At 41.7% G+C, this 14464-nt stretch overlaps 1 protein-coding gene across 2 annotated transcripts in view; it reads right to left on the bottom strand.

Moving 5' to 3' along the window:
• Nucleotides 1-225: 225 nt before the first annotated feature.
• Nucleotides 226-14464, bottom strand: part of LOC126416288 (probable aminopeptidase NPEPL1) — a 59720-nt gene continuing 45481 nt past the window's right edge. For both annotated transcript variants that reach the window (XM_050083939.1, XM_050083938.1), the window contains exon 10: nucleotides 226-628. In XM_050083939.1, coding sequence (XP_049939896.1) covers nucleotides 485-628 — 144 coding nt within the window. In that variant the 3' untranslated portion in view covers nucleotides 226-484. The remainder of the gene's footprint in view (nucleotides 629-14464) is intronic.

Raw genomic sequence — 14464 nt, 5'->3', positions numbered from 1 at the left:
GCCAAAAGTGCAACCACTGTTTTTTAGAGTGTGAAACGTCCTTTTTTTTGTTGATTACTGTTCGAAGGATAAAACTAACTTGCATATTCTGAACACAGGCATGTGCTGTACCTGAAAATCACTCCTAATAATATCCTAAGTATTTCTGCTGAGTAATCAGACATCGCAAATAGCCTGGTATAGAAGGAGTGAGGAGAACATGGAGAAACAAATAATGCCAAAGACTTTGGAGAGAAACTTTTAATTCCTTGTTAAGTAAAACCCAAAATTAGAGGAGCACATGCAATACACAAATTTTGGCTCATTTGTAAGCAAAAATACAAAGGTCGTGCTATATTAGTCAATGCCATCTGCCACATACAGTACACACTGATTGTGAAAATAGTGATTAACACAATACAGCTAGCTCTTTACACATGTTAACAAAACAGGCAGTGACATCATAGAAAAGAATTAATACAGAGGACCATCCATCAGTATTCATTTAATTTCTTCTTAACTTCTTTGTACCACAAACATCATCTGAAAAGGCTTTAGATGGTGCAAGCTGACGCAGCAGTGCATCTTCTGAAAATCCACCAAACAATGTAAGCAAGAGGGCAACTCCATAACCAGTGGCACGTTCACCCTGAAAGACAAATGGAGCTTTACAAACCAGTTTCAAGAATTTCTGAGGCTGAAGGTTCTTTTTATTTTGACATTATGCAATTAGGACATATTTCCTATACCAATATTATGATAAGAGTAATTCTGATTTCCAAATAATCATCTTGATTTGAATAAATTTACAGCAATATTTGCACCATTTGGTATTTCCTCTAATTGTTTTGTTAGGTTATACACCTACATATATGCGTTAGTTGCATAATTTAATTTTTCTTTCCACTCCATTCATGAATGAAAAATGGCAAGATTGACAGCTTGTACGGTTCTGTGCATGCCATTATTTGCCCGCAACGTATATATGGGCTAGATGTCAAACTGGCTGAGGATGATTTGTTCTTTTGGACCTAAAAGAAAGTCTTTTAAGAAGGTGTACACTATCTTTAAGTGTCTGCCAATTAAGATTTTTCAACATTACTATTACGCTGCTATCTTCTGTGCACATGCCTGACGTGCTCTGTTGGTCGGAAATGATGTAGGTTTTCTTATTTACAAGACAGTCCATGTGATTATTCTGCTTCATATCTACATCCACTTCCTTAATCTGCAAACCTCTGAAGTGCATGGCAGAGAGTACATCCCACTGTACCAGCTATTAAGGTTTCTTCCTGTTACTCGCATATGGAATGTGGGAAGAATAATTGTCTGATTGCCTCTGTGCATGCAGTAATTATTCTAATCTTATCCTCATGATCCCCATATGAGCAATACATAGGCTATTGTAGTATGTTTATAGAGTAATCAAGTAAAGTATGTTCTCTAGGTATTTGTTGCACCCAAATATTTGTAGATAGCTGACTCATTCATGTCCTCTCTTACTGCCTGTGCTATTTCACCAGCAAGTTGTATAACTAACATGACCTCCCCACGCTATGTTCCTGTTTTTTATTCTATTTGCATCTTAAAAGTGGCTGGTAGCTGATTTTTATAACTGCATATTTTCACGACAGAGAATGTTGTAGAAGGACAGAACTCTACAAGGTGGCCAATTTCAGACAAACGCTTTCTGTGTAGTGTTCAACACAAATAGTCAAAGTGTGTGCAGCGCACAGAGGCTTTGAAGGGCACTGAGAGTCTGAGCAAAGGTCACAATAGAAAAGCCTGTGTCGCTGGGTGTACTCTGTGGCCTGATATTGGGCGAAGAGCTCTGCTGTAAATACTGAGCAGTGTGACGGAAGCCTATACCGAAAAATGTCAGCGCCAATGACGAAGGCACACCCAACACCAAGGTCACTCTGAGAGCTATCAGTGTACACAATGGCTATCGCGAAGATGCATGTGAAGGTCATGAAACTGAAGGTGATAGAGTGAGGCTGGAGTAGTGTCCCTAGGAAGTGAATGAAGGCCAAGGTGAACACAGGCCGCCGCACGAAGCCAAGGTGGTGAAGGGTTCACACCCACCGGGAAACTTGCAGGTAGCGTGAAGTTAAGCTACCAGAGCAAGAGCTGAAAGCGAATTCCAGGAGGTAACAGAAGAGGGACGCACCCCATACTGGCGATCAAAGAAGCTATCAAAGAAGGAGGCATAGGATGGGTGGCAATGGATGGCAGACAAACGGCATGCATGCCTGCTGGGGAGAAAGGCATGGCAGTAGGACAGTGGTAGTTCAGCAGCTTCTGGTACCGACTCTCAACTGGGCTAGTGCGAAAGGCGCCAGTGGCCAAATGTACGCCACGATGGTGGATAGTATTGAGATGGTGTAAGAGGGACGGACGAGCAGATGCATAAACAAGCACCCATAGTCTAGTTTCGCATGGACAAGGGACCAGTACAAACAGAGGAGGATGGTTTGATTTGCACCCCAGGAAGTACCGTTGAAGACACATAGGACACTGAGGAAACGTGTACAGCAGACTGCCAGGTAAGACACGTGGGAGGATCAAGAAAGTTTCCTGTCGAGCATAAGCCACAGGAATTTCGTAGTTTCAATGAATGAAAGAGCAACAGGCCCAAGATGTAAACATGGTGGGGGAAACCAATTACACTGCCAGAAATTCATACAAACGGTTTTGTCAGTGGAAAAATGAAAGCCATTGTTGATGCTCCATGATTAAAGACAACTGAGACATCACTGAAGATGCCACTCAATGAGACAGGTATGTGGAGAACTGCAATATATGGCAAAATTGTTAACAGAAAGGGAGCCGGATATACCCAGCGGGAGAAAGGCCATTTTAGGGTTAATAGCGTTGCAAAGAGGATTACACTCAAGACGGAACTCTGAGACACACCATTTTCCTGGATAAAGGTGTCCGACAAGGCAGAACCCACATGGACCTTGACAACTCGATCTTTTAAAAATTCCTCAAGGAAACAGGGCAGGCGACCATGGAAGCCCCACATGCAGAGAGTATGGATTATACCAGTCCTCCAGCAGGTATTGTAGGCTTTCTCCAAATCGAAAAACACGGCCACAGTCTGGGATTTCTGAAGAAAACCCTTCATGACAAGGGTGGACGAAGTGACAAGATGGTCAACTGCAGAACAGTGCACTCGAAATCCACATTGTGCAGCGGTGAGTAGATTGCAAGACTGGAGCCACCATACCAGCAGGGCATGAGTCATACATTCCATCACCTTGCAAACACAACTGGTGAAAGAGATGGGGTGGTAGCTAGAGGGAAAGTGTTTGTCCTTACTGGGCTTAGATATGGGTATGGAAGTGGCTTCATGCCCGCATCTGGGAGATGTGCCCTGTGCCCAGATGCGTTTGAATATATTAAGCAGAAATACTTGTACACAAGAGACAGGTGCTGTAACACCTGAATGTGAACAGTGTCTGGCCCTGCGGAGGAGGATTGGGATGAAGTGAGAGCATGATCTAGCTCCCTCATAGCAAAGGTGGCATTGTAGCACTCACGATTCTGAGAACAGACAGGTATCGCCCGAGCCCCCACCGCTCGTTTCCAATGGAGGAAGGCAAAGTGATGGTAGAAGGAGCTTGAAATTTCCACAAAATGGCAGCTCAAGGTGTTGCAGATTGCAGTAGGGTTCACGATGACGTTGTCTGCTACTGTCGGGCCAGAAATTAGCGAATGCATTTTGGTCCCAGAGAGCTGTTGGCGGAGGTTGGCCCACACATCAGAGGAAGGGCTGGAACTAGTGAATGAAATCCAGCTATCCTGAAGAACGCGATGACACTGCGCAAGCATCTCATTATAACAAATGAAGTTTGGAATCGTAGGATGACATTTAAAAACACAAAGTGTGTGTCTCTGCGTGCGAATTGCATCACGGCATGCCTCAGTCCAACAAGGGACTGGGACATGGCGTGGTAAAGAGCAAGTGAGAGGAATGGAATATTCTGCAGCGGTAAGGATATGTCTGTAAGATATTCCACCTGGTGATCACAACTGGGGAAATTTTGTTCATCGATGGTCACCAGGGAGGCGTAAAGCCACTTACTTGTTGGCCTTAGCAAGCTGCCATTTGGGTGCGCATTAAGGTGGGGTAGGAGTTAGGAAACAGATAGCATACGGAAAATGGTCACTTGAATGGGTGTCAGAGAAAACAGACCACTCGAGACGATGTTTTGCTCCTATGTTAAGGCAGAAGAGTTTAAGTTGATTAAGGTCAGCCAAGAGGGCACCTCTCCGACAGGTTCAGGGGGAACCTCAAAGGGAATGGTGCGCATTACAGTGACTGAGCAGCAGAAATGGGTAAGGTAGCTGCCCAGTAAACTGGAGGAAGCGTGCCCTGGTGACATCAAAAGATGGAGGGATGTAAATGGTACAAAGGGAAAAGGTCAACCGAGGAAGGAAAAGGTGAACTGCAAAAGCTAGAAGGCGAGTAGTCAGGGAGATGGGCTGGCTACGAATGTCATCCCATATGAGCAGCATGGCTCCCCCAATGAGATGGACCGACCTCAGGGGGTAAGGTCAAAACGGACTGGGAAGAAATGTGAAAGCTCAAAGTGGTCATGAGGATACAATTTTGTTTCCTGAAGGCAGAGTACAAGTGGACGCTGCAATCCTAAAAGCAACCATAAATCCTCTTTTTTGGATCGAAGGCCATGAATGTTCCACTGGAGGAGAATCATGATGAGGAAAAAATGAAGGGGTGTCACCTCAGCAGCTGCTGAGAGCCAGCCTATGAAGACTTGCTGCTACAGGGTACAGAGGCAGGAGGATCCTGCTTCCTGGAGGTCCACACAAGTGTCAGCTTTCTTGTGCTGTCGGCCTGCAGAGTCCAATGCAGAAAAACGGTTGGAGGTGCGCACCGGCGACATGGAGGTGAAGGTATTACGTGGCGACACTGTCAAAGATGATCTTCGAGTTGGTGAAGGAGAAGACTGTTTGGCTTTGTTGGACTTCTTCAAGCCTTTCCAGTTAGCAGAGGAAGACTTGGTTGTCAGCTGGCTGGTGGGACATAGGATCTCTTCATGGGAATATTCCTTCCATCCTTTCTGGCCTGCTGATTGTGTAGCTGGTGACTCTGACCCATGAAGCAAGCATTTGATAGCTTGTTGCACAACTGGATGAGGGGACGGCGATGCTACCGTGATACTGAGCAATTTCGCAACCTCGGAGCTGAATCTGAGGTCACGTCTGCGTGGCCATATTCTTCATGGAGCAAGATGTAGGAAGAACAGTACTGAAGGTGCCAGACAGTATAACGCAGGGTTTCGGACTAGCCAACATCTCGCAACTGACTGGGTAAGGCACATTTTCCTTTACCCAGATCTGTTGGACAGCCCACTCATCAAGATAATAGGACAATCTTGAGAGAAGGTACGTGGTTGCCATTGCAGTTGATACAGTGGGGAGAAGGAGGCGGAAAATCGTCCTCATGCGCATCCCTACCACAGATTACACATTTGGCTGGGTGTTGACAAGACATTTGAGTGTGGCTGAAATGATGACACTGGTATCAGCACATCAGGTTCGGAATGTATGGTCGGACTGTGATAACTTCATAGCCTGCTTTGATCTAGGACGGAAGCACCACCCTATCACAGGCAAGTAAAAGAGTGGGTGTGGGCACTAAGGAGGCCTCTACCTTTTTCATTACCCGATGGACGGCAATGATACCCCGATCAGAGAGGTATGTTTGGATTTCAGCCTCGGTCAGACTGTAGAGCAGCTTAGTGTAAATAACACCACGGGAAGAATTCAGAGTTCTATGGGCCTCAACACGAACAGGATAGCTGTGGAGAAGCGAAGCGGCAAGCAGTAGTTCTGCTTGAGAATCAGAAGTAGTCTCTAAAAGCAAACTGACATTCCAAAAATGAAAGCAGGATTTCTCAGAGCTAGCAACTGCATCAACACCTTTCTGAACAATAAGCGGATTTACCATTGCGAAAGACTGACCGTCTTCAGTATGTGAAACCACGAGGAACTGTGATGCAGATGGGAGGGTCTTTGAATCGGGAACTTCATTCCATTTACATTTGGTAGATGAGGACTGCAAAGATGATGACTGGCTGATTGCCAATAAATCCCCCACGACTGCCAGCGTCTCCGATGGTGTGCTCCTACCAAACGGAACGCCCCCTTCACAAGGGGGCAGACCCGCCTCAGGTGACTGTTCACACCTCAGGTCACACCTCCCGAACACCTGATAAGAGGGACCAATCAGCAATTTGGGAAGGTAGCAGCCGTGTGAACCCTACCTGTTGAACTGGGGCTGGAAATTATGCGTTATCCAGTCACCAGTTACACATTATACATGTGGGCCGGCCTTCAGGACCACACAGGGAGGAAGAAGAAAAAGAGGAGCCTCAAATACCGAAGCAGAGGAAGGATAGGAGAAGGTGAACGAAGAAAGGAAAAGGGAACGAAAAACAGTGGCGAGACTTCTTACGTCAGCTACAGACAATGTGCAACATTCCCAAAAATGCTCCAGACATGTTCCCCAAGGGAGAGAAAACAAATAGGAAGAGGATAGACATGCAGCATGGAATCAAAAAGATGCTGCAAAGGCTGGGGCCCTGTGGTAGCTAAGCACAAGCCCGCCAAAGAGTGGCGAGCAGTTTGACATCCAAGCAGTATGGCTCTGTCCCCAGCTTTATTCTTTGGTCAGCATTATATCTTTGTACATTTTTCCTATTTTATGTGCACAAACAGTATAATTTATAAATCACTTGAATAGTAGCATCTTGTGTGAATACACTGCCATTTTCATGCATATGACAGCTTGTACCATATAACTCTTTCCATTCAGATACAACAACATTATGAAAAGATCAATTACTGACAATATAATGTAAATGGATAGATAAGAAAATCTGTTCACCATGTGGCGGCAGGGAACACACACACGATGGTTTAACTTTTTCAAGCTTTTAGAGCCAGTGGATTCTTCTTCTTCTTCTTCCTCTGGTAGAAGAGTTGAAGGAGAAGGAGAAGGAAGAGGGGTACAGGAGAAGGATGGAGAGGTTTAGGGAAAGGGGTACAGTTCAGAAAAGTCACCCAGAACCCTGGGTCAGGGGATACTTACCAGATAGGATGAGAAGGAAAGACTGATTGTTGGGGACTGTAATGGATAGGATTTGAAAACCCGAGAGCTTAAAGGTGGAAAACAGGGTAAATATGCAAGACACAGATTACTACTAAAACATTGTGCATGAGTTAATAAGAGTGAAAAATAGGCAGAAAGTGTATACAGGCAACACACAATATCCTGTTGCAGAGCATGCTCTACAACATGACAGTCATGACCTTGGTGCCTGTTCCACCACAGGCGTCGTCTGGATTCTTCCTCCAGACACCTGTTTCTCTGAGCTTCACAGGTGGGAACTAGCACTTCACTCCATTTTAGTTTTTTACATCTTTCATTTTCTGACCTGTCTACTTTTCGCCATTTACCCTCCCACCTCTGTTACATACAATGCACTTAGCTTTTCACTCTTGTGCATGATGCTGTAGTAGTAATCTCTGTCTTGCATATTTATCCTGTCTTCCACATTTAAGCTCTCATGTTTTCAAATCTAGTCTGTTGCAGTCCCCAACAATTAATCCTTCCTTCTCAACCCCTCTGGTAAACCTCCCCTGACCCGGGGTAATGGGTGACTTTTCTGAACTATACCCCTTTCCCTAAACCTCTCCAGTCCTTTTCCTTCACTCCTCTTCCTCTCCCTTCAACTTTTCTGCCAGAAGGAGCCACTGGCTCTGAAAGCTTGTAAAGGTTAAACCCTTTTGTGTGCATGTCCTCCTGCCACCACTTGGTGAGTAGATTTTTTATCTACCCATTTACATAAAATTATGAAAAGGATAGATTTTTATTCACCATATAGCAGAGATGTTGAGATGCAGACAGTGCAACAAAAAGACTACTGAACACGCAAGCTTTCAGCCAGAAGGCCTTTTTCTGAAATAGACAACATACATACACATTCACACAAACGCAGCTCACACACCAATGAACAGTGTCTGGTTGCTGGGGCTCCAAAAGCTAGTGTGCTTCGTAGTCTTTCTGCTGTGCCTGTCTGTGACTCAACATCTGTGCTGTATGGTGAGCAGCAATCTATCCTTTTCATAATACTGCCATTATTCCATTCCAGATTTTCCATTGTTTAATTTTTCATTAAGTTTTGTTTGTACTATGGTATTCCCATTTAATGGCAATAATGCCATGTACTTTTTAACCCAAAATTAGTGATGTAACAAAGAAAGTCTAAGCAGAACTTAACTTTTACAAGCTTTCAGAGCCAGTGGCTCCTTCTGGCAGAAAAGTTGAAGGGAGAGGAAGAGAAGTGAAGGAAAAGCAGAAGAATTTGCCTTTAGGTGTCTGAGATGAAATGAAGCAAGCATGAGTCAGCTATTACTATTGATGTAAGGATTCTAGAACAAGCCTGCAAAGCAAGATCTGTCATCTGATGTATGATGCACATCAAAATTTAATTTTTATTTTATTTCCAACAATCCAGTGGTGCTATGGTTCTCTCTCGTGAAAACCAAAAATCAATTTACTATGTTTCATCCAACTTCAGTGAGTCCCTCTACCAACAAACTTTTTTGATTATTTTAAATACATAATTTAACTTTCCTGGGCTAAAAGTTGAAACACGTATGTTGTGTGGCGGCGATGGCAAGGCATTGCAGAGTCTCTGACCAGAGAGCCATTTATCGTGGCTAGTCTGCGCTTGACCACGCGAGAGTTGCGAGCGGTACTCTGTCAGTAGTAGTCGTGCAGTACAGTTGCGAGCAGTAGTCAGTGGGCAGTCTGTGAGCAGGGGAGTATGTCGGTAGTAGCAGCCCAGTGCAGTTGTGTGAGGAGTCGGCGGGCGTTGACATGGCACTCTGGTCAAGATTCAGGATGAGGTATATTATTTTTAAATGCGCTCAGCTAATAATGTAAATTAACTGTAACTAATTTGTGCAATAATCGCCCCAATAATAATTTTGGTTTTCAAAGCAATTTTTTAACAAAGAATTCTTTAATGAAAGAAATATTCCCTTGATATTCCTTAAAGAAAAGCTTCCCTTAAAAATTCAAAATTTTTGCAATCAATTTCCTCCAAGCTATGGCAAAAATAAATAAGAGCAGATGCAGCTTTACTAAGGTAAGAATTTCAGTTTAATTAATGAACAGGGCCTAAGATCGGCATTTCGGTCTGTTTTTGTTTTCATTGTCACTGAGATTTTATTATCACTGAATTGACTTTCATTTTTTTTGTGAGGAACTTACACTTGGGTCAGATTGCTAATTTTTATTAAATTGTCATTGTCATTAAATTTATTTGCTGGGAGGTTACACTTGGCGACACCCAGTCCAGGATCGTATTTCGTTGAGAGTCTTTTGAAAAACAGTCAGATATCTGCTCTTATTTGCTTAGATATAATTAGGATTTGGCGCAACGCTTTTACTAATATTGTGACTTTCTTTCTACAGGTCAACGGCAATTCGTTGCTCTGTTGTATTTGTGTGTTGTTTTTGCATTGTGCTTATTTGTTTTGTGAATAATTTTGACTATTGTAAAAATGCCGCGAAAGACTGTGAATAGTGTATCGCGAGGTATTATGAACGAAATTACCGTCTTAAACAGCGTGACCGATAGTAATTGTGACACGCAGTGTAATGATGACAATCCTGCGTTCACTGTCAATCAGTGTGTTCCAACCATTAATAATGATGTAGACCTTAATGATGAACAAACGAACTCGATTGTGTCTTGTGTTGATTTGACGACAATTGATGACGCGGGGCGCACTATTGTAATGAGCGCTGCCCAGCTTAACACAAACGGTTTACTAAATTCACGTCACGAACAGACAAATTTGACTAGTGAAAATGAGCAATGTACTGAAAGTAGGACGGATTTATTTAATTCAGAAATAATGACCGACAGTGTACATTCGACTGACAAACCTTTTTGTAAATCTCAAAATAACCAAATGGTTATAGAAGGCGAAACAATTCCAGATCCACCATTAAACAGCACAGAGAATAGAAATGCTGACTTTGAGTCGAATCCAATTATGGCATTGTTGCTACAAATGACTAAACAACTTAATGAAAATAATGAAAAACAAGACAAACTTAGTGAACAGGTCAAACAAGATAACGAAAAACTCAAACAACACTTAAATGAAAAATTAGACGACAATTCCAGACAGTTAAATGAAAAATTAGACGACAATTCCAGACAGCTTAGTGAACAAATTAGAGCCGTTGCCGCGCAGTGCCATGACACTAAGGAACAGTTGCGCGTGGAAATTGAGGCTTGTTCAAAAAAAAGTAGCGAAGAAATTAGGTCTGTTGCTCAAGAATTAAGTGAAATGCAAACAGCCGCAACAGAAACACTTAGAGCGGAAATTAACGGAGTCGCTAAACTATGCTCTGAAAAAGCTACACAATTACGCGACGGGTTTAAAGCAATGACAGCAGAACTTTCGCGCACAATGGATGAAAAGATTGACGCGAAATTTGAACAGCAGAACACTCAAATTGACGAGCGATTTAGTCACCACATACAAAACAGTGATACGCGTTTCCGCAAATTTATTCAGGATCAAAATAAAGTAAAACGTCAAGTCATGGAAACAATCACTGCTCAGAGACAAGAAGACAAACGTAAAATGTTCGCGAAAGCGAAGACGTATGTAGACAATAATATTGCGACAGTGTCCGACGAAATTAATACCATCAAACAGTCGAACACAGAATTACGTGACGAAATTTCTGACCTTAAATCGAAAACAGACACATACACAACCGATTTTCAAACAGTGACCGACAGACTCGAACAATTAGAACTAACACAGGATTCAGATGTCGTCAAAACTGACGTTAAAAAACTGAATGAAACTACGCGTAAATTGCAAAAACAGATTAATGCCTCTGACACTAAAACTGATGAGCAGGTAAAAATACTGACTGAAAAATATGATTAATTGGCCAGTCGTATTGACGTTATAGAAAGTAGTAATGACAACAAATCAGACGATACTTCACCGGTTTCATTCAGACAAACACCGGAATTTCAAAATCTACAACAGACAGTCAATGAGATCGATTCAGCTAATCACTCATTACGGAGAAATTTGTCAAATTTACAACAAGAGGTAACAGACATGAAAAATATTTCAGTTAATAACATACCACAACAGACGCCACTTTATGAACATTTGTCAGACTTACGCAACGCGTATAATTTGGGCAATCTGCAAAGAGTACGGGACTTAGATTCAGAAATGACACAGACGAATAGATTCACACACAAACCTGAACGTGTTATCAAATTCAGTGACGAGAACGTTGATTATAAGCAATTTGCATTTGTAAGAAAATGTAAGGAATTTAATAATGGCAGAACACAGATACACAATTTGCACTGTATACGACAATTTATTTTTGTACTTTCACCGCTATTACCTGTAATGGAGAAACTAGCTTTGAACCTGAGGCGACAATTTGCTATTGTATTTTCATCAGCGTTACGTATTATGCAGAAACTGGAATTAGCAAGAATACAGCGATTTACTTTTGGAATTTTACCGCTATTGCTTGCAACGCAAAAGCTAAAATTTATTTGCAGTGCGTAAAAGACCTCAGGGGATTCATTACGCTTTAATGAACATGTGCCGTAGCGTGCATAGGGCCCCGAGCTGTAGTAGTGCTATTTCATCTTTAGTTTTCTGCACTGCTGCCTTCTCTTCTACTATCCTTTATATCTATCAAAACAGCTCTTTAACTATTGCTCTATGTAGAATTAAGAAAAATGACTAAAGAAAACCCGATATGACAAATTTTTACCGAATGTGACAATTTTCATTAGGCACTCGAGAAATGACAACTACCGCCGTAATTTTAATTACAGATAAAATCGTAATCATCAGTATGTATAAAATTTTGAGCAATCGGAACCACATTTTTGTAACAATAGATGTTTTTCACTACAATAGTATGAAAGTCAGCCGCTTAGCATACCTAACCAACAATGTAGTGCACAAGGTCAACCTAACTTTAATGTTTCGCCGCGTGGACGTATAGTCCCAGATCCAACAAATAGTAACACACGGCAGCAAGGAAACAACTACGTACAGAGAAGACAGTATTTCAATTCCTATCGCAATACACCGTATAGGAATGACTATCATGACCAACGTAAAAATAATGAGCACAATTTTCAGCGTACATTTAATAACAGTCGATCTTTTTAGCAGCAAGAACATCAGCAACAACACATTGTCATGAATGACCCAGACAATAGGTGTCATCCATAGCGTAATACGTCAGGAAGAGTTAACAGAACAGTTCAAATAGTGGATATGCCACAGCATCCTCCCGTAAAATAAATAACAGCACGTACGATAGAATTTGACCACATACAGTACAGGTTGCATATTCCAGTAACATAAGCAATAATTTTGACACGCAGAATATTGTTCACGAAAAATGTTATTAATTTTGACGCCATCCGACACACGTTTGCGTGAAAAATATTATCACGACGTACGTAGACGACATTCTTATCACAGAAGCTAACTGGTCTGAACACAATATGATTCTTGAACAACTGTTGCAAACTTTTCATGCTCAAGGACTCACAGTTAATCTTAGTAAATCGCACTTTGGCAAAACTTCTATAAAATTTCTTGGACACGTTATTTCAGCAGAAGGCATTGCGCCTGATCCGGAATAACTTCAAGCTCTACGTGACATTACTATTCCTACGACGAAGAAGCAATTACGCAGTTTTTTGGGCTTAATTAACTTTTTTCGTAAATTTATTCATCACTCTGCTTTAGACACACCCAGATTATGCCAATTAACAGGTAAAAACACTATTTGGTCTTGGGATAAGCAAGCACATTCTGAATTCATGAACCTGAAACATGCTTTGTTGAATGCACCACTTTTATTGCACCCAGACCTTACTAGAAATTTTTCCATTGCCACCGACAGTTCTAACACCGCTTTAGGCGTACATATTTTTCAGGAAATAGAAGAAGATGGCTCTACAGTAATTAAAAACATCGCATTTGCAAGCCGCATTCTGTCACCTGCTGAACGAAATTATTCCGTTACAGAACTGGAAACACTACGTGTTGTATGGGCTTTTACGAGATTTAGACACTTTCTTTATGGCAGACGTACCACCGTTTATACAGACCACAGAGCGATACAATTCTTACTTTCAGCTAAATTCACTCACGACAGATTAAGCAGATGGAAACTTTATTTACAGGAATTTAATTTTATAATAGTTCACATTCCCGGCACACAAAATGTTATAGCAGACGCACTATCGCGTTCTCTGAGCAACAATCAGCAAGACGTAGCAACCAACTTCTGGAAAGCAAATTTCAGTGTCAAGTACATTCAACAAGTTGCATTTGAAAATTTTATTTCGTCGTCATTACAGGGCATAGCACAAGAACAAAATAAAGACAACGTGTGGAAAGAAATTAAACACCTTTGGCAAGATAGGAATAATGTTACGATTAGAAACCATTACACTGTACGCAATGACATTCTGTTTCGCCGCTCTCATCCTGACAGCAACAATTGGTTATTATGCATTCCTGACGAACTGGTTAACAAATTAATCTGGTACACTCATTTAAGTTACGCACATTACGGAGCAAGAAAATGTTTTCTTATACTGAGACAGAACTGTTATTTTACCAACATGGAGAAACGTATACGACGAGTTTTAGCGTCTTGTAAAATTTGCCAGAAAGCTAAGTCAGACACCACTTCACATATTCCTCCTTTATATCCCATTGTACCTGTTAAATTAAGACACATGGCCGCTGTAGACATTTTTGGTCCGATTCCGAGAACTAACAGAGGTTTTTGCTACATCTTTGTCGCTGTTGAGCTCACTTCAAAATTTGTTACTTTCACTCCGTTACGCAAAGCTACTGCTAAAACTGTTTCGAAAGCATTTGTAAAACATTTTCTATTTCATGTAGGGCATGTGATGAAAGTGATTTCTGACAATGGATCACAATTTCGTTCTGCTATATGGACACGCATGTTACAAGCTAGAAACATTTCTCCGATTTATATATCCAAGTACCATGCTTCTTCGAACCCCTGTGAAAGATTAATGAAAGAAATTGGTAAACTGTGTAGAATATACTGCCACAAAAGACATATTGATTGGGATACACACATACTCTCATTCCAAGATGTAATTAATTCCATTCCAAATGAATCCACTATGCTAACTCCGTCTGTTATATTGAAAAACGTTGAACCACCTAACAAAATTAAAGAATTAGTAAACTTCCCTACCTGTTGTCGACTAAGACACCATGAAATAATTGACATTGTGCTGAACAACATCAAACGTGCCGTAGAGCGCCGGAGAAGACAGCAAAAACAGGTTTGTAGACGCCGAGACTTTCA

Source organism: Schistocerca serialis, chromosome 8 (genome assembly GCF_023864345.2).
Source record: "Schistocerca serialis cubense isolate TAMUIC-IGC-003099 chromosome 8, iqSchSeri2.2, whole genome shotgun sequence".
In the NCBI taxonomy this organism is placed as follows: domain Eukaryota; kingdom Metazoa; phylum Arthropoda; class Insecta; order Orthoptera; family Acrididae; genus Schistocerca; species Schistocerca serialis.
This window is presented reverse-complemented; position numbering and strand designations above follow the sequence as displayed.